This window comes from Ranitomeya variabilis, chromosome 3, assembly GCF_051348905.1.
Source record: "Ranitomeya variabilis isolate aRanVar5 chromosome 3, aRanVar5.hap1, whole genome shotgun sequence".
NCBI classification, from domain to species: Eukaryota; Metazoa; Chordata; class Amphibia; order Anura; family Dendrobatidae; genus Ranitomeya; species Ranitomeya variabilis.
Window position 1 is genome coordinate 311,461,188 of NC_135234.1, and position 23,562 is coordinate 311,484,749.

General features: G+C 46.3%; 1 protein-coding gene across 4 annotated transcripts in view; it reads left to right on the forward strand.

Moving 5' to 3' along the window:
• LOC143815894 (membrane-bound glycerophospholipid O-acyltransferase 2-like) overlaps window positions 1-23,562 on the forward strand; it is a 240,873-nt gene that overhangs the window by 189,255 nt on the left and 28,056 nt on the right. For all 4 annotated transcript variants that reach the window (XM_077295635.1, XM_077295637.1, XM_077295639.1 and 1 more), the window contains one exon: window positions 5,371-5,545. In XM_077295635.1, the coding sequence (XP_077151750.1) occupies window positions 5,371-5,545 (175 nt within the window). The remainder of the gene's footprint in view (window positions 1-5,370; window positions 5,546-23,562) is intronic.

Below are 23,562 nucleotides of genomic sequence, written 5' to 3' on the forward strand. Positions count from 1 at the left end.
GCGGAAAATTCCGTGCAGAAACGCTGCGTTGTAATTTTCCGCAGCATGTCAATTCTTTGTGAGGATTCCGCAGCGTTTTACACCTGTTCCTCAATAGGAATCCGCAGGTGAAATCCGCACAAAAAAAACACTGGAAATCTGCTGTAAATCCGCAGGTAAAACGCAGTGCCTTTTACCTGCAGGTTTTTCAAAAATCGTGCGGAAAAATCTCACACGAATCCGCAACGTGGGCACATAGCCTTAGGGTTAGGGTTGGAATTAGAGTTAGGGTTGGAATTAGGGCTAGGGTTGGAAATAGGGTTAAGATTAGGCTTGTGGTTAGGGTTACGGATAGGGTTAGGGGTGTGTTGGGGTTACAGTTGTGGTTAGGGTTGGGATTAGGATTAGGGTTGGGATTAGGGTTAGGATTAGGGTTGGAATTAGGGTTACGGGTGTGTTGCGGTTAGGGTTGTGGTTAGGGGTGTGTTGGGGTTAGGGTTGTGATTAGGGTTATGGCTACAGTTGGGATTAGGATTAGGGGTGTGTTGGGGTTAGTGTTGAAGTTAGAATTGAGGGGTTTCCACTGTTTAGGCACATCAGGGGTCTCCAAACGCAACATGGCGCCACCATTGATTCCAGCCAATCTTGCGTTCAAAAAGTCAAATGGTGCTCCCTCCCTTCCAAGCCCCGACGTGCGCCCAAACAGTGGTTTACCCCCACATTTGGGGTACCAGCGTACTCAGGACAAACTGGGCAACAACTGTTGGGGTCCAATTTCTCCTGTTACCCTTGCAAAAATAAAAAATTACTTGCTAAAACATAATTTTTGAGGAAAGAACAATTATTTGTGCTCACCACACATCTAGATAAGTTCCTCCGGGGGTCTAGTTTCCAAAATGGGGTCACTTGTGGGGTGTTTCTACTGTTTAGGCACATCAGGGGCTCTGCAAATGCAACATGACGCCCGCAGACCATTCCATCAAAGTCTGCATTTCAAATATCACTACTTCCCTTCCGAGCCCTGACGTGCGCCCAAACAGTGGTTTACCCCCACATATGGGGTACCAGCACACTCACAACAAACTGGGCAACAAATATTGGGGCCCAATTTCTCCTGTTACCCTTGTGAAAATAAAAAATTGCTTGCTAAAACATCTTTTTTGAGGAAAGAAAAATGATTTTTTATTTTCACGGCTCTGCGTTGTAAACTTCTGTGAAGCACTTGGGGGTTGGACGTGCTCACCACACATCTAGATAAGTTCCATGGGGGGTCTAGTTTCCAAAATGGGGTCACTTGTGGGGGGTTTCTACTGTTTAGGCATATCAGGGGCTCTGAAAACGTCAGACCATTCCATCAAAGTCTGCATTCCAAAACGTCACTACTTCCCTTCCGAGCCCCGGCATATGCCCAAACAGTGGTTTACCCCCACATATGGGATATCAGCGTACTCAGGAGAAACTTGGTCAACAACTGTTGGGGTCCAATTTCTCCTGTTACTCTTGCAAAAATAAAAAATTCTGGGCTAAAAAAATATTTTTGAGGAAAGGAAACACATTTATTATTTTCATGGCTCTGCTTTATAAACTTCTGTGAAGCACTTGGGGGTTCAAAGTGCTCACCACACATCTAGATAAGTTCCCTTGGGGGTCTAGTTTCCAAAATGGAGTCACTTGTGGGGAGTTCCTACTGTTTTGGCACATCAGGGGCTCTGCAAACGCAACCTGACGCCCGCAGAGCATTCCATCAAAGTCAGCATTTCAAAACATCACTACTTCCCTTCCGAACCCCGACGTGTGTCAAAACAGTGGTTTACCCCCACATATGGGGTATCAGCGTACTCAGGAGAAACTGGACAACAACTTTTGGGGTCCAATTTCTCCTGTTACCCTTGGGAAAATAAAAAATTGTGGGCTAAAAAATCATTTTTGAGAAAAGAAAAATTATTTTTTATTTTCATGGCTCTGCGTTATAAACTTCTGTGAAGAACTTGGGGGTTCAAAGTGCTCACCACACATCTAGATTAGTTCCTTGGGAGGTCTAGTTTCCAAAATGGGGTCACTTGTGCGGGAGCTCCAATGTTTAGGCACACAGGGGCTCTCCAAACGCGACATGGTGTCCGCTAATGATTGGAGCTAATTTTCCATTCAAAAAGCCAAATGGCGTGCCTTCCCTTCCGAGCCCTGCCGTGCGCCCAAACAGTGGTTTACCCCCACATATGGGGTATCATCGTACTCAGGACAAACTGGACAACAAATATTGGGGTCCAATTTCTCCTATTACCCTTGGGAAAATAAAAAATTCTGGGCTAAAAATCATTTTTGAGGAAAGAAAAATTATTTTTTATTTTCACGGATCTGCGTTATAAACTTCTGTGAAGCACCTGGGGGTTATAAGTGCTCACTATGCATCTAGATAAGTTCCTTGGGGGGTCTAGTTTCCAAAATGGGGTCACTTGTAGGGGAGCTCCAATGTTTAGGCACACAGGGGCTCTCCAAACGCGACATGGTGTCCGCTAACGATTGGAGCTAATTTTCCATTCAAAAAGTCAAATGGCACGCCTCCCCTTCCGAGCCTTGCCGTGCACCCAAACAGTGGTTTACCCCCACATATGAGGTATCGGCGTACTCAGGAGAAATTGCCCAACAAAATTTAGGATCCATTTTATCCTGTTGCCCATGTGAAAATGAAAAAATTGAGGCTAAAATAATTTTTTTGTGAAAAAAAAAGTACTTTTTCATTTTTACGGATCAATTTGTGAAGCACCTGGGGGTTTAAAGTGCTCACTATGCTTCTAGATAAGTTCCTTGGGGGGTCTAGTTTCCAAAATGGGGTCACTTGTGGGGGAGCTCCAATGTTTAGGCACACGAGGGCTCTCCAAACGCGACATGGTGTCCGCTAAAGATTGGAGCCAATTTTTCATTCAAAAAGTCAAATGGCGCTCCTTCCCTTCCGAGCCCTGCCGTGCGCCCAAACAGTGGTTTACCCCCACATATGAGGTATCAGCGTACTCAGGACAAATTGGACAACAATGTCTATGGTCCAGTTTCTCCTTTTACCCTTGGGAAAATAAAAAAATTGTTGCTAAAAGATCATTTTTGTGACTAAAAAGTTAAATGTTCATTTTTTACTTCCATGTTGCTTCTGCTGCTGTGAAACACCTGAAGGGTTAATAAACTTCTTGAATGTGGTTTTGAGCCATATAGAAACCTCAAAAGGACTTCAAATGTGAGGTGGTCCCTAAAAAAAATGGTTTTGTAAATTTTGTTGTAAAAATTAGAAATCACTGGTCAAATTTTAACCCTTATAACTTCCTAGCAAAAAAAAAATTTGTTTCCAAAATTGTGCTGATGTAAAGTAGACATGTGGGAAACGTTATTGATTAACTATTTTGTGTCACATAACTCTCTGGTTTAACAGAATAAAAATTTAAAATTTGAAAATTGCGAAATTTTCTAAATTTTCGCCAAATTTCCGTTTTTTTCACAAATAAACTCAGAAATTATCGACCTAAATTTACCACTATCATGAAGCCCAATATGTCACGAATAAACAATCTCAGAATCGCTAGGATCCGTTGAAGCGTTCCTGAGTTATTACCTCATAAAGGGACACTGGTCAGAATTGCAAAAAACGGCAAGGTCATTAAGGCCAAAATAGGCTGGGTCATGAAGGGGTTAAATAATCACAGTAGGAGTCAGGTGGAGTGCTAGTACATTGGGATTCACAAGTACTGTGATATCCCCAGCTGTCTAACATACAGCACCAGGACAGACAGCCATAAAGGGGCAGCACGCACTGGCTTGCCATTCAAGCAGAGCCAGTAAACTTTCAGGGCACCAATGACCCTATTATCCTCACTCCTGTGCTTAACCACTGTGCCCGCCCCTGATTGATGTCACCATTACAATGTCCTTGAGGCTGGCCACCAAAGCTGAGCCTGCTCACCACCATGAGGTTTTACATCCTCTATTAGTTAAAATGAGTCCACCTTAACTTGTCTGCAACTTCCACCTGACTCCTAAACCGCAAAGCCGTGACGGGTTATAAATTCCAAGTCTCATTTGACACTTTTTTTTTTTTTTTTTTTTTAATAATTAAATCATTTTTGTAAACTTAAAAACTAGAAGTCCCTGCAAAAGCATTAATGGGACTAAACTTGGCAAACCCCCGACTCACAAAGAGTCATCCTACAGCGCTCAGGAGAGGAAAAAACCCCTGTAGAGGAAACCTCCAGGGAACCATGGCTTAAGGATTGCCCTTCCCCAGGGCTTAGAAGGTTACCACAAATAATAACTCTTTATAGCCAATATACAATTGAACCTGGTACAAGATATACAATGACAAATTCAAAAATACAATAAAACATTTATCATTATACAAGCAATAATTAAAAAGTTTTTAGGACAAAGATTATAAACAGGGCGGGAGGGTGGCTAATGTTTCCTCCTGTCCATCCTGTGAGAGAAAGAGGGAGAGCCAGGGTTGCCTCCCCTATATAAGCCCCACCCTCCTCACAGTAATACACCAGGCACAAACATCTAAACTTCCTCTTAAAGCAACAACACTCTTTTTTAAAATCTACACCGCAAACAAAACAAACAGGAGCAAACAAAAGCTGCAGGAGTTCTCGGTCCACCCATCCCCAAGTCATGTCCACCTCCGTCTAGTCTCCGGTGGTTTCTTTTAGTGGATTTGGCAGTTTTGCTTGACAGACATCTTTGTGTATGCAGAACTTATTAAAGGTGGGTGATAATATGAGGGGGTCACACATGGCTGAATTATAGCTTTTGTTTTGTACAGAATTATAATAAGGCTGCCATAAATGTGAGACCACTACCATACTTTCATTACTCTGATTTCATACAGAGGCATCATAGCATGTTCTGTCGGAAGCTGCATAATGCAACCGCCTCCAACTGAGCCTATATTGCAACGTACAAAGGTTGTTCACTGCCATACAGTCTCTGCCGTGTGCATGATGCCTTAGTGGTGAGAACATGTGTAGCAAATATGTGCAATAATCTACATGCTATATGATTTAGCTTGGTCCACATGGAAATGTATAATGCTATCATGTATATAAAATAATTTTCTTTACTATTTCCAAAGTATCATATCTGTATATATCGATATTGTTGGTGTAATTAGACAGCTCGCCTGTTGCTTCTGGCCTACCAGTAGGTGGAATGTAATACGTGGCCATTGGGATTTAATTTTTTATGTGATCACTTTATAACTTATTTACATCACATAGCACCTTGTAGTCATAGTCCTGTGACCTCTGCGGGTCATTGTTTGTAGCATATGTGTTTAATAACACAGAAAAATTTTAAATATTTAAAATATGTCATCGATCCTGTGAATAAGCATGTGTTGTTTTTTTACCTCAGGTGGCAGTATTCAAGAAATTGTGGCTTTGCTGTTTTCTATTAGCTGCTCATATTATGCTGTCGGACCAATTCACTTTATCAAATGACCCAAATAACTCTGTGCCCTACCTTTTTTTGGAACTCTACATGACTGCGGCTTCCAGGAGACCAAAGTATTATTTTGCTTGGACCCTAGGTGAGGTTTTATGCTTTGTCACTTTTAATGTAACGTATGCTATAATCTTCCTGCATTAGGGTTACATTACACAGCTGTAGTATGGCCACTTTATAGTATCCGCAATCCAGATTCCTGGGCCACTGAGATTGTATTTAGCCATGCCAAATAATACTATATTGCAAATATATATATATCTATAGAGGCTGCATTCACACATCCACACGTCAAGTCGAGGAGACTCGTGACTGGTCTGCGCCTCATGGTCCATATGCTCTGACTGTGACACATGGATGTGTGAATGTGGCCTGATGATCAGAAGAAAAGTGCTATCCTTAAAATATAGATATTGACTTTGATTCTACTTTACCAATGCCATCTAGTACAGTGGCATAAGTCAGCAGAACATATATGAAATCTGCAAAGGTCTTTAAACCCCAGTAATTAGTGTAATTGTTCAAACCAGATAAGCCACTTTCATGCTACATTCAAGGATCACATCAGAGGCAAAGCAAAAACACTGTCCAAGTATATCTTGTGAAATACCAATAGGCATCTTTTGGCCAAGCATATGACAAATGATTTTAGCTTATATTCAGATATTGTTTAACAATATTCAAAGCGTAGCCATTCACATTTTTAATACTGCAAAAATCTATAGTTTTTATTATGAATGTCAGTAGCAACATATGAATCTGTATAGCCATACCAATCTTTTAAAAAATTAGAGAAAATTCAGTCGAATGCCTTTTATACCACAGCGGGTTCATAAATGTGGTGTTCAGTGATGCATTAATATCCGGATATTTCTATTCCACTTGGCGATCACTTTCTTACTGCTGATTAGCACTGAATGAGTGCATCCAAATTATGTCAAGAAAAAACTAGTACTCAGGCCATTACAGAACTGTAATTGATAATAGTCAACTGTTGAAAGAACTTTACAAGTTGGCAAATTGGGATCAGAGTTGCCAAGTGATGCATGTTCTCCATTTGCCACATACAGTGAGGGAAATAAGTATTTGATCCCTTGCTGATTTTGTACGTTTGACCACTGACAGACATGAACAGTCTATAATTTTAAGGGTAGGTTAATTTTAACATTTGCGATAGCATATCAAAAATAAAATCCAGAAAATCACATTGTATAAATGATATAAATTTATTTGCATTTTACAGTGAGAAATAAGTATTTGATCCCCTACCAACCATTAATAGTTCTGGCTCCTACAGACCAGTTAGACACTCCTAATCAACTTGTTACCTGCATTAACAACAACTGTCTTAGGGCTCCTTCTCACTTGTGAGAAATACGTGTGAGTCCCGCATGTTGAAATCAAGCTCTGGCGCCAGCACTTGGGAGCAGAGCGTGCAGCTCCATGTGTTGCTGTGCAGCCGCACGCTCCACTCTGGAGTGTCGGTGCCAGAGCTTGGTTTTAACATGCGAGACTCGCACGTATTTCTCGCAAGTGAGAAGGAGCCCTTATAGTCACCTTTATAAAAGACTTCTGTCCAGACTCAATTGATCAGTCAGACTCTTATCCTTATAAAGGTCTTTGGTCTTGCCCATGTTGTAGAGGATGTCAGGGACAAGATCATAGACCTGCACAAAGCTGGAATGGGCTACAAAACCATAAGTAAGACGCTAGGTGAGAAAAAGACAACTGTTGGTGCAATAGAAAGAAAATGGAAGTGGAGCGCCCCCACACCGCCGCAGGGCCGAGGGGTACCCGGAGCCGGGCCTCTGGGATCTCAGTCCTGGGGTTGTCACGGTGGCTAGACCCGGTCCGTGGCCCTGTCTGTCAGTGGGGGACGTCCGTTGCAAATAGGGGCTGTTAACGGTGGTATAGCGGTGCAGTTGTGGGGTGCAGGTCGCGGTAAATAACGAGGACACCAGGTTGCAGTCTCTTTACCTCTTTACTGGAGATCTCTCGGTCCTCAGTCCAGAATCCGGTCCACCAGGCTGCGCAAGTCCGGCCGGTCCAATGGCACTTCCAGAGTTCTCCTCACAGGTGGAAATCAGTGCCTTCCTTCTTAGCGCTTTGTGTTGTAGTCCTTCCCTGCTGTGCTTACGGAAAGTACCCCACAACTGTTGTGTCTGTTTCTTAAGTTCCCTCACAACTCGATTAACTGATCTTCTGCTAATCTTCCGTCCCTTCCTGATGTTCCAGTAAGAACGGCACCCGTTTGTCAGGTAGGCCTGGAGTTCTTCCGGGACCCTAGAGACGCCCCTCTCCCGCAATTGCCCCCCAAGACTTCATAGGTGATATGTGGTAGACAGCCCGCCTGAGACTGACTGTCCTGCCGCTGTTTGGAGTATGGCTTAAAGCTGTATATTATTCCACTCCCTCGGCGTTCCGGCCACCGGTAATGCGCCTCAGCAAGGTGCTGCCTCTTTCAACAAAACCCCTGCTGGTATTCTCCTTCTGTTTGATTTCGTTTCTCACTCAGCACAATCTATCTCGCTTCTAATCCTTTCTTAGGGCACCGCCGCTATTCTGAGCAGGCACGGTCCCGTTACGTTCTTTCAATGCCAAGCCTCTGCCAGGATCCCACCCCTGGCAGAGACCCTACTGTCTCTTCCTCCACAACCCCCTCTCTCACTAGGTGTTGCTTCGTTCGATCCAGTCAGCTTTCTCTACTAACTTCCTGCCTGACCCCCAGTTTACCCACTATGGTGGGGAGTGGCCTAATGAATAGCACCCTTAGCTCCCCCCGGAGGCCCAGCTGTGAAACATATTGGTGTCTGTGATACCTGATTGGAGGAACTCCTTCAGTGCCATCGAACGCACCGTGGCTCCCCTTAGTGGCGGAGCCACAGTACTGCAACGACCAGGACTCTGGGGCGCTGCACTCCCCCCTGGTTAAACACAGTACTCCGGGACTGGGAAGAAAACAACAATACAGGTTAGCAAAAAGACATACAAATTTGTTGAGTGCAAAACAATAAGCATACTTGAACAGGCTTCCCTTTATGGGAGGTGAGGACACTTTAACGTTACAAAACATAATCAAATATCATAGCAACAGGCTACAATTAACTCTCATTACCCAACCGGGTATTCTACTAAGTGCAAATGCTGGAACAATAAATTAACATTGCCTTTAGGAAACATACACTCTTAGTTTACCAAAGGCCTTCCTATAATCACATTACAGGGCAAGGTAACTTCACATTCTCCTACTTTGAACCTGCAGGACCGCCTGTCCCTATGGCACCAGACCTACTGCCTCTCCTTTCTTTTACAGGACCGCCCCGTTCAGCCAGGGCCTACTGCCTTTCTCTACTATACATAGTATAGACATAACATTCCTTTCCATTTGAGAGCATGGAGCCCACTCTACTTGGCTCCTATAAGGACTCACTCACTAACCCCTACGGGTCTACTTTCTGTCCTTAGTAACGAACTAACTTTCTATGGGGACGCAGGGTTTACCTTCTATCCTCACCTTCGTTATTACTTCTTTACTTTCAGTTAAACGGAACTCTACATCTACCCCTACGGGCTTTCTGCATCTTTCTCTTCAAAGAACATTATCTAGGTTTCACATTTTAAACAAATTAAACACACATAACTTTTCCATGAAAAACAGTTACATTTCCTTCAAAGCATTATCTTGACATTACTGTTCTAAAACAGTATCACTTTCAAGTTCAATTCTAACCTCCCCTTTAAGAGGAGATCAAGTCTTTCTGAGGTAGCTCTTCTTCTCAGCCTACCAGTCCATGCAAAGGCTCCGGAATGGTATCTTCGCAAAATGTCTTTAAACAAAACCAGTAGGAAGCACCTTTAAGAAGGTGCAAACTATTTACAAGAAAGTTCAAATCATGCACAGTCCATGATTTCGCAGTTTGTGTAACTTTGTGCAAAACTTCAAGAAAACAACAATAGTGACCCCGGGTCAACAAAGGGGTCACCTTTTTAAAGTTTAACCTGGACGGGTTTAGCAGCAACTTAAAGAACAAACAGTAACTATTTACATTTTCATAAAAGAGCATTCAATTCAGAATCCCCCACGAGGCGCCACCTGGCGGGGGAACCCCTGCAATACAGGCAGGTCAGGTTCCAGATTCACTCCCGCGGCCAGGTACACCCCATGGGTGCGGGTCTGTTGCACAACCAGATCGTGTGCGGTGATGAGGGTCTGCGTTCCCACGTCTTTCTGCGCTGGTACATCAGGAACATCGGTCACTTGAAAAGGCACTTCCTTGGCCACTACGGTGGTTGCGGGGGTCATGCGGCAGATCGCAGGTTCTGTGATCAGACAGGTGGGGGCGACCGGGGTGGTTACGGATCGATCACACGGTGGCACCTTGGCTACAGGGGCTGGTCTCTCTTTCTTGTAGACGTTCAGAGCAAACCACCCTTTTTCCCCAAAATGCCGGGTGTAAGTAACGCTGTCCCCCGGGTAGAGGTCCCGATCGGGGTGGCCCTCTCTAAGGTGTGACTCAACATCCCGTCGGTTGACAAAGATCTCCGCATATAGCCCCGGTTCCTTAATAAAGCCCCAGCCTCCTCGGAGCTTAAAGGTGGTGACGATGCCCTGCCTGCGCGGGGCCTGGTGAGTGGTGGGGTCCTTGCGGGCCCGATCCTTGACCGCCAAATCCTTTTGATGGTGAGCCTCCCGCCCAGCCTGATGTACTTTCTCCTCCTCTCGCCACCGATGTTCTAGCTGGATTTGGTATTCCTCCCAGCTTAGGGCCTGTACCATCTCCCCCTTCTGGGTCTCCACCCCGGGGAACCCCATAAAATTGGATCCGGGGTTCACCCAGCGGCACACCGTGCGCTCCGCGTGGACCTCACACAGCAAGGGAGTAGGGGTGATTGGGGCTCGCATACGGTGTTCCATGCCCGTGGCTTCCTCCCATGGTAGCAGGCGCTGGAGTCTATGGGTTCCCGGGAGAGGTGGTGCCGCTACAGGACCCACTAACACACCCTCGGCTGGCGGGGCAGGATCGGCGGACTCACCAACTGGTACGAGTTCACTTTCCGTAGCAGGTCCCGCTGGTTCTTCCGGTGAGAACTCCGATGTCCGGGAACCCTCTACCGGCTCCACCGGGTGCGGAGCCTGGACTCTCACATTCAGTTGGAGGAGCTGGTTATATAAGTCCTCCATCTCAGCTCTCAGGAATCTGGTGTTATCCACGGAGGACGGGCTACTGGGCTCATCCGGGTAGTCGGGGGAGACTTCCACTTCAACCCCACTGTCGGGTTCGGAGCTGCTGGCCATAGCGTCCTCCACGCGGGTCACTTCCTGGTCTTTTTCCCGCTCTCTCCTTCGGGAGCGGTTTCGTTTTCTCTGCCTCCGCCCCCTATTAAGGATTAGGAGGCGGATCTCTGCTGCTGACGGACACGTCCTCACCGTGCAGAAATATTTAGACTGGGCGGCCATTGCTGTTCGCGCTCTCCAACTTGTCTACGCCCACTCCACGCCCCTCTTCTCTTCCTGCGCTCTCCTCAGCGCTGCAATGGCGGCGGATTTTGGCGGCAAATGGCACAACACACAGTCTTTTCAATAAAGTACGGTTCAAGTACAGTAAATTACAGTCTCTAGGCACACATGACCTGATTCTTCAGGCTTAAGTAGATCCTGTTCGTGACGCCAAGATTTGGAGCGCCCCCACACCGCCGCAGGGCCGAGGGGTACCTGGAGCCGGGCCTCTGGGATCTCAGTCCTGGGGTTGTCACGGTGGCTAGACCCGGTCCGTGGCCCTGTCTGTCAGTGGGGGACGTCCGTTGCAAATAGGGGCTGTTAACGGTGGTATAGCGGTGCAGTTGTGGGGTGCAGGTCGCGGTAAATAACGAGGACACCAGGTTGCAGTCTCTTTACCTCTTTACTGGAGATCTCTCGGTCCTCAGTCCAGAATCCGGTCCACCAGGCTGCGCAAGTCCGGCCGGTCCAATGGCACTTCCAGAGTTCTCCTCACAGGTGGAAATCAGTGCCTTCCTTCTTAGCGCTTTGTGTTGTAGTCCTTCCCTGCTGTGCTTACGGAAAGTACCCCACAACTGTTGTGTCTGTTTCTTAAGTTCCCTCACAACTCGATTAACTGATCTTCTGCTAATCTTCCGTCCCTTCCTGATGTTCCAGTAAGAACGGCACCCGTTTGTCAGGTAGGCCTGGAGTTCTTCCGGGACCCTAGAGACGCCCCTCTCCCGCAATTGCCCCCCAAGACTTCATAGGTGATATGTGGTAGACAGCCCGCCTGAGACTGACTGTCCTGCCGCTGTTTGGAGTATGGCTTAAAGCTGTATATTATTCCACTCCCTCGGCGTTCCGGCCACCGGTAATGCGCCTCAGCAAGGTGCTGCCTCTTTCAACAAAACCCCTGCTGGTATTCTCCTTCTGCTTGATTTCGTTTCTCACTCAGCACAATCTATCTCGCTTCTAATCCTTTCTTAGGGCACCTCCGCTATTCTGAGCAGGCACGGTCCCGTTACGTTCTTTCAATGCCAAGCCTCTGCCAGGATCCCACCCCTGGCAGAGACCCTACTGTCTCTTCCTCCACAACCCCCTCTCTCACTAGGTGTTGCTTCGTTCGATCCAGTCAGCTTTCTCTACTAACTTCCTGCCTGACCCCCAGTTTACCCACTATGGTGGGGAGTGGCCTAATGAATAGCACCCTTAGCTCCCCCCGGAGGCCCAGCTGTGAAACATATTGGTGTCTGTGATACCTGATTGGAGGAACTCCTTCAGTGCCATCGAACGCACCGTGGCTCCCCTTAGTGGCGGAGCCACAGTACTGCAACGACCAGGACTCTGGGGCGCTGCAGAAGAAATACAAAATGACGGTCAATCGACCGATCTGGGGTACCATGCAAAATCTCCCCTCGTGGGGTATCCTTGGTCATGAGGAAGGTAAGAGATCAGCCTAAAACTACACGGGGGAACTTGTTAATGATCTCAAGGCAGCTGGGACCACAGTCACCATGAAAACCATTGGTAAGGCTGGTTTCACATTTGAGTTCAGGAGGGCTACGTGTAAGGAGGTTGCTTTCCCTGCTCCTTAGCTGGAACCACTTAGTCAGAAAGCTGGGTTGTTGGGGGGAAGACTTTCTGCCCTGGACAGAAGGGACCATGTGACTGCTGGGGGCAGAGAGGAAGAGAGAGGGGTGTGGTCAAAAAAGAGCGGGAGAGCTGATGGAGGACAGCGCACCAAAGAGAGGGCAGGCTGCAGCGCCGTGCTCCCCGGAAGAGAGTACTCCCCGTGAGGGCACTGAGGCTGAGATACCAGCCGTAGTGGAGGCTGGATGTGAGAGTGTTTACTTGGAAGCCTCCGTCATCAGAGAAGACGTATCCCCTTACCGTGACCTGAGCGCGCAGCCCCGGTGAACGCACTGACAGGCCAGGACCCCTGAGTGTGACAGAGTGGACTGCTCAGTGTGTGTGTGACTCCAGCAGAGTGGCTGTGCTACTTCCTGCTTCCAGCTTCACTGAGAGAAAAGGCTGAAGAGACTTAACCCAGTCCTCAGGAGACAGAAGAGAGAAACTTCAGGATCTTCAAACACTGCTTGTGACTGTACCCACAATGGAATCAGGACTCACCAGTCAGGACCGCCCGGGACTGATAAGTTGCAAGAACATTTGTTAACCGTTTAGATTCCGCTTAACTGTTTACTGTTTGTCTTATCTCTATTATACCCCCCCTCCACCCGTTTACTTCCTCCAAGGAGAATCTTATCCCTGTTAATAAATTCCCCTCAACAGTTGGTCTGTCTGTTCCGTGGTGACATACTCTACCTTGCACTCTATTACATACGGATGGCTGCGTACTTCCTCTCTTCTTCCTCCCTGAAGCTCCGCTTACTGCTGTATGCGTCCTGCGTTTCCCTACGTACCTATCTTTAACATTGGGTACGCAGACACATGCGTTGTATACAGATGCTTCTGCATGCGTCGATTTGGCACGTGCAGCGACCGCACTGAAACCCGAAATTTTGCATTTATGTGCAGTCACCGCACACGTCAAATCGCCGCATGCGGACGCATCTGCATACAACGCATGTCCCTGCGTACCCAATGTTAGGGTTAGGGAATAGTGCAGATGGCTGTTGCAGCTGAGACTGTTCTGTGTATAGGGTCTAATCTGCATTTCAAGCTTTTTTTTTTTTAAGATATCCTTTAGACTCTGGTGCAGGGACATTGCACTCTTTTAGTTGTTATTATAATATCAGTGATCAAACCTTGTTTTAAATTTGCTTGCACAATCATTTCTTCTTTTGTATTTGTGTCATTGTACCAATAATGAATAGAGTAGCCACAGAACTTCTTGGCCACTCTACAGTAATTATACCGGACTTCCATCTGCATAAGCGTCATATATACTCGTTTCCTACAACTTATTCTCTGTATGGCTTCCTTGAACTATTACGATATCCGACTGGAAGAGTGGTGCAACCAGCTATTTTCCCTTCACCCATGACAGCACACCTGAGAAAGGGATCTGCCCAGCCAGAACAGGAAACCTACTGAAAATAAAAGGGCGTTACCTCTCCCTCGCTTCAGTTGGGTTTCCTGTCCTGAGAGGGACCCTATTGCTGAAAACATGTCAGTTTTGTGGATGTTGTTTCCACTCACCCACACCTGTCTTGGCACTGGAAGAACAGGCAGGGCTCCTGTATGCCGGCCTTCAGGTGGTGGAAGTGCCATTCGTGGGTCCTGTGGGCCTGGTCGCACATGCGGGCGTAGGAGCAGTGCAATCAGGGGTCCTGGGGCTCTTCTGTGGCTGCCTGTCATGATTCCCCAATGGCATGGGAACATCAGAAACACAAAAATAACAGACTAGCTCTCGGGTGATGGAAACTCAAGCTGACCATGACCTAAATCTACCACACAACTAACAGTAGCCAGGGAGCATTCCTACGGCTGCCTAAATGCCACGCGCCAGCCGGAGAACTAACTACGCCTGGAAGAGGAAGGAACAGACCTGGCTTACCTCTAGAGAAATTCCCCAAAGATGATAGTAGCCCCCACATATATTAACGGTGAGTTCAGAGGAAAAGACATACACAGTATGAAGGTAGATTTAGCAAAGCGAGGTCCACTTACTAGATAGAGGAAGGATACAAAAGAGGACTTCACGGTCAGCTGAAAAACCCTTTCAAAAACCCATCCTGAAATTACTTTAAGACTCCTGTGTCAACTCATGACACAGGAGTGGCAATTTCAGTCCACAAGAGCTTCCAGTAACAGGAAATGACAAAACTGTAAACTGGACAAGAAATACAAAACAATAAGGACAAGAGTCCACTTAGCTGATCAGCAGACTAGTAGCAGGAACATGCAACTGAATGACTCAGGTTACAATGATGACCGGCAAGGAAGTGACTGGAGAGCAAGGCTAAATAGGGAACTCCCAAAACTGATGGAAGCAGGTGAGCTGAGGCAGAAAAGCACACACAAGTCTCCAGTACCACCAGCCACCACCAGGGGAGCCCAAAAAGCGGATCACAACAGTACCCCCCCCTTAAGGAGGGGGCACCGAACCCTCACAAGAACCGCCAGGGCGACCTGGATGAGCCCTATAAAAGGCACGAACCAAATCCGAGGCATGAACATCAGAGGCAGTTACCCAAGAATTATCTTCCTGACCATAGCCCTTCCATTTAACCAGATACTGGAGTCTCCGCCTGGAAATACGGGAGTCCAAGATCTTCTCTATAACGTACTCCAATTCACCCTCAACCAGCACAGGAGCAGGAGGCTCAGCAGAAGGAACCACCGGCACCTCGTGTCTCCGCAACAACGACTGATGGAACACATTATGGATAGCGAAAGATGCCGGAAGGTCCAAACGAAAGGAAACAGGGTTAATAATCTCCAAAATCCTATAGGGACCGATGAACCGAGGCTTAAATTTAGGAGAAGAAACCCTCATTGGGACAAAACGGGAAGACAACCACACCAAGTCCCCAACACAAAGGCGAGGACCAACCCGACTCTGGCGGTTAGCAAACCGCTGAGTCCTCTCCTGGGACAAATTCAAATTGTCCACCACTTGTTCCCAAATCCGATACAACCGATCCACCACAGCATCTACTCCAGGACAATCCGAAGACTCCACCTGACCAGAAGAAAAACGGGGATGAAACCCCGAATTGCAAAAGAAAGGGGAAACCAAAGTGGCCGAACTAGCCCGATTATTAAGAGCAAACTCCGCCAACGGCAAAAAGGCAACCCAATCATCCTGATCCGCAGACACAAAACACCTCAAATACGTCTCCAAAGTTTGATTAGTTCGCTCCGTCTGGCCATTAGTCTGAGGATGGAAGGCAGACGAAAAAGACAAATCAATGCCCAACCTGGCACAGAATGCCCGCCAAAATCTAGAAACGAACTGGGTACCCCTATCAGAAACGATATTTTCAGGAATACCATGCAAGCGAACCACATTTTGAAAAAACAAAGGAACCAACTCAGACGAGGAAGGCAACTTAGGCAATGGCACCAAATGAACCATCTTAGAAAAACGGTCACACACCACCCAGATAGCAGACATCCTCTGAGAGACAGGAAGATCAGAAATAAAGTCCATCGAGATGTGCGTCCAAGGCCTCTTCGGAATAGGCAAGGGCAACAACAACCCGCTAGCCCTAGAACAACAAGGCTTGGCCCGAGCACACACATCACAAGACTGCACAAAAACACGCACATCTCGAGACAGAGATGGCCACCAGAAGGATCTAGCCACCAAATCCCTGGTACCAAAAATTCCAGGATGACCCGCCAGCGTAGAAGAATGAACCTCCGAGATGACTCTACTGGTCCAATCATCAGGAACAAACAGTCTACCAGGTGGACAGCGATCAGGTCTATCCGCCTGAAACTCTTGCAAAGCACGTCGCAGATCTGGGGAAATAGCGGATAATATCACCCCATCCTTAAGGATACCTGTAGGTTCCGAATCACCAGGGGAATCAGGCTCAAAACTCCTAGAAAGGGCATCCGCCTTCACATTCTTAGAACCTGGTAGATATGAGACCACAAAATTAAACCGAGAGAAAAACAACGACCAGCGCGCCTGTCTAGGATTCAGGCGCCTGGCAGACTCAAGATAAATCAGATTCTTGTGATCAGTCAAAACCACCACCTGATGTCTAGCACCCTCAAGCCAATGACGCCACTCCTCAAATGCCCACTTCATGGCCAAAAGCTCCCGATTACCGACATCATAATTTCTTTCGGCGGCAGAAAATTTTCGAGAAAAGAACGCACAAGGTCTCATCACTGAGCAATCGGAACTTTTCTGCGACAAAACCGCCCCCGCTCCGATCTCGGAAGCATCGACCTCAACCTGAAAGGGGAGAGAGACATCAGGCTGGCGCAACACAGGGGCAGACGAAAAGCGGCGCTTAAGTTCCCGAAAGGCCTCCACAGCGGCAGAGGACCAATTGGCAACATCAGCACCCTTCTTAGTCAAATCCGTAAGAGGCTTAGCAACACCAGAAAAACCAGTTATAAATCGACGATAAAAATTAGCAAAGCCCAAGAACTTCTGAAGACCCTTTAGAGAAGTAGGCTGCGTCCAGTCACAAATAGCCCGAACCTTGACAGGGTCCATCTCAACAGAAGAAGGGGAAAAAATGTACCCCAAAAAGGAAATTTTCTGAACCCCAAAAACACACTTAGAACCCTTTACACACAGAGAATTCTCCCGCAAGACCTGAAAAACCCTCCTGACCTGCTGAACATGAGACTCCCAGTCCTCAGAAAAAATCAAAATATCGTCCAAATACACAATCATAAATTTATCCAGATATTCACGGAAAATATCATGCATAAAGGACTGAAAAACTGAAGGTGCATTAGAAAGGCCGAAAGGCATTACTAAATACTCAAAGTGGCCCTCAGGCGTATTAAATGCGGTTTTCCACTCATCCCCTTGCTTAATTCGCACCAAATTATACGCCCCACGGAGATCAATCTTGGAGAACCACTTAGCCCCCCTTATGCGAGCAAACAAATCAGTAAGCAGCGGCAACGGATACTGATATTTGACAGTAATTTTATTCAGGAGTCGATAATCAATACAAGGCCTCAGCGAGCCATCCTTTTTAGAGACAAAGAAAAACCCAGCTCCTAAAGGTGATGAAGAAGGACGAATATGTCCCTTTTCCAGGGACTCCTTAACATACTCTCGCATGGCAGCATGCTCAGGTACAGATAGGTTAAACAAACGACCCTTTGGAAATTTACTGCCTGGAATCAGATCTATGGTGCAATCACACTCTCTGTGGGGAGGGAGAGAACCAATTTTAGGCTCTTCAAAAATATCCCCAAAATCCGACAAAAATGCCGGAATCTCAGAGGGAATAGATGACGAGATAGGAACCAAAGGTATGTCCCCATGAGCCCCCCGACATCCCCAGCTTAACACATAGTTTTCCAGTCCAGTACTGGGTTATGAGATTGTAACCATGGTAATCCAAGCACTAAAACATCATGTAAATTATGCAGCACGAGGAAGCGAATCATCTCCTGATGGTCTGGAGTCATACGCATAGTCACTTGCGTCCAGAACTGTGGTCTATTACAAGCCAGAGGTGTAGAATCAATACCCTTCAGAGGTATAGGAACTTCCAGAGGCTCCAAATCAAACCCACAGCGCCTGGCGAAGGACCAATCCATGAGACTCAGAGCGGCGCCAGAGTCCACATAGGCATCCACGGTAATAACTGATAATGAACAAATCAGAGTTACAGACAGAAGAAATTTAGACTGTAAAGTGCCAATAGAAACAGACTTGTCAACCTTCCTAGTACGTTTAGAGCATGCTGATATAACATGCGCGGAATCACCACAGTAGAAGCACAAGCCATTTTTGCGCCTATAATTCTGCCGCTCGCTTCTTGACAGAATTCTGTCACATTGCATTTTCTCTGGCGTCCCTTCAGAAGATACCGCCAAATGGTGCACGGGTTTGCGCTCCCGCAAACGCCGATCAATCTGAATCGCCATTGTCATGGACTCATTCAGACCTGTGGGCGTAGGAAACCCCACCATGACATCCTTAACGGCATCAGAAAGGCCCTCTCTGAAATTTGCCGCTAGGGCACACTCATTCCACTGAGTAAGCACAGACCATTTACGAAATTTTTGGCAGTATATCTCAGCTTCATCTTGCCCTTGAGACAGGGCTATTAAAGCTTTTTCAGCTTGAATCTCCAAATTAGGTTCCTCATACAGCAACCCTAAAGCCAGAAAAAACGCATCCACATTGAGCAACGCAGGATCCCCTGGTGTCAATGAAAATGCCCAATTTTGAGGGTCACCTCGCAGCAAAGAAATCACAATCTTAACCTGCTGAACAGGATCTCCAGAGGAGTGAGGTCTGAGTGAAAGGAATAATTTACAATTACATTTGAAATTCAGAAACCGAGATCTATCTCCGGAAAATACCTCTGGTGTAGGAATCTTAGGTTCAGAAATAGGAGTACGTATAACATAATCTTGTAAATTCTGAACCTTCGTAGCAAGATTATTTAAACCTGCAGCCAAACTCTGAGGGTCCATCCTTAAACCGGAGAGATCAGAGCCATTCAAGGATTAGAAGGAGAGAAAAGCAAGGCTGTAAATAGAGCAGAAATACAACTGAGCCAACTAAGTGGCAAACATGAAAGGGAAAAAAAAAAAAAAATCTACAGACTTCTTTTACTCTCCTTTCTTCTGCCAATTACTTTAACAGTGGCCGGTCATACTGTCATGATTCCCCAATGGCATGGGAACATCAGAAACACAAAAATAACAGACTAGCTCTCGGGTGATGGAAACTCAAGCTGACCGTGACCTAAATCTACCACACAACTAACAGTAGCCAGGGAGCATTCCTACGGCTGCCTAAATGCCACGCGCCAGCCGGAGAACTAACTACGCCTGGAAGAGGAAGGAACAGACCTGGCTTACCTCTAGAGAAATTCCCCAAAGATGATAGTAGCCCCCACATATATTAACGGTGAGTTCAGAGGAAAAGACATACACAGTATGAAGGTAGATTTAGCAAAGCGAGGTCCACTTACTAGATAGAGGAAGGATACAAAAGAGGACTTCACGGTCAGCTGAAAAACCCTTTCAAAAACCCATCCTGAAATTACTTTAAGACTCCTGTGTCAACTCATGACACAGGAGTGGCAATTTCAGTCCACAAGAGCTTCCAGTAACAGGAAATGACAAAACTGTAAACTGGACAAGAAATACAAAACAATAAGGACAAGAGTCCACTTAGCTGATCAGCAGACTAGTAGCAGGAACATGCAACTGAATGACTCAGGTTACAATGATGACCGGCAAGGAAGTGACTGGAGAGCAAGGCTAAATAGGGAACTCCCAAAACTGATGGAAGCAGGTGAGCTGAGGCAGAAAAGCACACACAAGTCTCCAGTACCACCAGCCACCACCAGGGGAGCCCAAAAAGCGGATCACAACAGCTGCCACACCGCTCTCCCTCCTCTGCTGGCTGCTGCTCCATGGAGCTGACTTCCGGGTCCGCAGTTGGCATCGGCGCAAGGCATGCTGGGAATGGGCACGCCCAAGTGACGTCAGTGACTGCGGCCAGATCCAGGATGGCGGCTCCCATGGCGGAAAACGCCGGACGGGGTGCGTGGCCTTTAGGCACGTCCTGGCAGGGTGCAGAGGGAGGAGGGGCATGGAATGGGCACCGGAGGAGGCAAAGAGCGCCGTGGATCCCTCCTTAAATGGAGGGATGACCACAGAAGAAATGCTTGTGTCCGAAGCTCCCTACTATGGAGGATCATGCTGGACAGCAGCCCTTACAGCAGCAGCAGGAGCTCCCATCAGGCTCTATGACTGGGCTTCAGCACTCTAAGAGTAGCTGCTCAGATGGAAGAAGTGGCAGTCATCCCAGAGGTCGCAGGACTCCTCAGTATCCAGGAGCAACGTGGTCCGTACTCCTGAGCAGCCTCCAATTCCGGTACCCTTGATTGTCAGCGGGTGGTGAGTGATCTTCGTGAATGTCACGTTTGTGTTAATGGGCTCCATTTTCTTCTTGACTACCAGGGGCCAAGGAAAGCTAGTGTCCAGTCAAAGAACAAAGAATGTACCCTTTGTAAAGTCCCACTAGCAGTTCAGTGGCAGACTGTGCTGACTGTATACAAAAGACTATTCAAGAAGAGATCCCTGACTTTGCCACGAGCCTTAGGGCTATGATTAGAGCGGAAGTTAAAGGTTCCTTAACCCCTTCATGACCTTGCCGTTTTTTGCAATTCTGACCAGTGTCCCTTTATGAGGTAATAACTCAGGAACGCTTCAACGGATCCTAGCGATTCTGAGATTGTTTTTTCGTGACATATTGGGCTTCATGTTAGTGGTAAATTTAGGTAGATAATTTCTGATTTTATTTGTGAAAAAAAACGGAAATTTGGCAAAAATTTTGAAAATTTCGCAATTTTCACATTTTGAATTTTTATTCTGTTAAACCAGAGAGTTATGTGACACAAAATAGTTAATAAATAACATTTCCCACATGTCTACTTTACATCAGCACAATTTTGGAAACAATTTTTTTTTTGCTAGGAAGTTATAAGGGTTAAAATTTGACCAGTGATTTCTCATTTTTACAACAAAATTTACAAAACCATTTTTTTTAGGGATCACCTCACATTTGAAGTCAGTTTGAGGGTTCTATATGGCTGAAAATACCCAAAAGTGACACCATTCTAAAAACTGCACCCCTCAAGGTGCTCAAAACCACATTCAAGAAGTTTATTAACCCTTCAGGTGTTTCACAGCAGCAGAAGCAACATGGAAGTAAAAAATGAACATTTAACTTTTTAGTCACAAAAATGATATTTTAGCAAAAAATTTTTTATTTTCCCAAGGGTAAAAGGAGAAACTGGACCACGGACGTTGTTGTCCAATTTGTCCTGAGTACGCTGATACCTCATATGTGGGGGTAAACCACTGTTTGGGCGCACGGCAGGGCTCGGAAGGGAAGGAGCGCCATTTGACTTTTTCAATGAAAAATTGGCTCCAATCTTTAGCGGACACCATGTCGCGTTTGGAGAGCCCCTGTGTGCCTAAACATTGGAGCTCCCCTACAAGTGACCCCATTTTGGAAACTAGACCCCCCAAGGAACTTATCTAGATGCATAGTAAACACTTATAACCCCCAGGTGCTTCACAGAAGTTTATAACGCAGAGCCGTGAAAATAAAAAAATAATTTTTCTTTCCTCAAAAATGATTTTTAGCCCAGAATTTTTTATTTTCCCAAGGGTAATAGGAGAAATTGGACCCCAAATGTTGTTGTCCAGTTTGTCCTGAGTACGATGATACCCCATATGTGGGGGTAAACCACTGTTTGGGCGCACGGCAGGGCTCGGAAGGGAAGGCACGCCATTTGGCTTTTTGAATGGAAAATTAGCTCCAATCATTAGCGGACACCATGTCGCGTTTGGAGAGCCCCTGTGTGCCTAAACATTGGAGCTCCCGCACAAGTGGCCCCATTTTGGAAACTAGACCTCCCAAGGAACTAATCTAGATGTGTGGTGAGCACTTTGAACCCCCAAGTGCTTCACAGAAGTTTATAACGCAGAGCCATGAAAATAAAAAATAATTTTTCTTTTCTCAAAAATGATTTTTTAGCCCACAATTTTTTATTTTCCCAAGGGTAATAGGAGAAATTGGACCCCAAAAGTTATTTTCCAGTTTCTCCTGAGTACGATGATACCCCATATGTGGGGGTAAACCACTGTTTTGGCACACGTCGGGGTTCGGAAGGGAAGTAGTGACGTTTTGAAATGCAGACTTTGATGGAATGCTCTGCGGGCGTCAGGTTGCGTTTGCAGAGCCCCTGATGTGCCTAAACAGTAGGAACTCCCCACAATTGACTCCATTTTGGAAACTAGACCCCCAAGGGAACTTATCTAGATGTGTAGTGAGCACTTTGAACCCCCAAGTGCTTCACAGAAGTTTATAACGCAGAGCCGTGAAAATAAAAAATGTGTTTCCTTTCCTCAAAAATATTTTTTTAGCCCAGAATTTTTTTATTTTTGCAAGAGTAACAGGAGAAATTGGACCCCAAAAGTTGTTGTCCAGTTTCTCCTGAGTACGCTGATACCCCATATGTGGGGGTAAACCACTGTTTTGGCACACGTCGGGGTTCGGAAGGGAAGTAGTGACGTTTTGAAATGCAGACTTTGATGGAATGCTCTGCGGGCATCATGTTACGTTTGCAGAGCCCCTGATATGCCTAAACAGTAGAAACCCCCCACAAGTGACCCCATTTTGGAAACTAGACCCCCCAAGGAACTTATCTAGATGTGTGGTGAGCACGTTCAACCCCCAAGTGCTTCACAGAAGTTTACAACGCAGAGCCGTGAAAATAAAAAATCATTTTTCTTTCCTCAAAAAAGATGTTTTAGCAAGCAATTTTTTATTTTCACAAGGGTAACAGGAGAATTTGGACCCCAATATTTGTTGCCCAGTTTGTTGTGAGTACGCTGATACCCCATATGTGGGGGTAAACCACTGTTTGGGCACACGTCAGGGCTCGGAAGGGAAGTTGTGACATTTGAAATGCAGACTTTGATGGAATGGTCTGCGGGCGTCACATTGCATTTGCAGAGCCCCTGATGTGCCTAAACAGTAGAAACACCCCACAAGTGACCCCATTTTGGAAAATAGACCCCCCAAGGAACTTATCTAGATGTGTGATGAGCACTTTCAACCCCCAAGTGCTTCACAGAAGTTTATAACGCAGAGCCGTGAAAATAAAAAATAATTGTTCTTTCCTCAAAAATTATGTTTTAGCAAGTAATTTTTTATTTTTGCAAGGGTAACAGGAGAAATTGGACCCCAACAGTTGTTGCCCAGTTTGTCCTGAGTACGCTGGTACCCCAAATGTGGGGGTAAACCACTGTTTGGGCGCACGTCGGGGCTTGGAAGGGCGGGAGCACCATTTGACTTTTTGAACGCAAGATTGGCTGGAATCAATGGTGGCGCCATGTTCCGTTTGGAGACCCCTGATGTGCCTAAAACAGTGGAAACCCCTCAATTCTAACTTCAACACTTACCCCAACACACC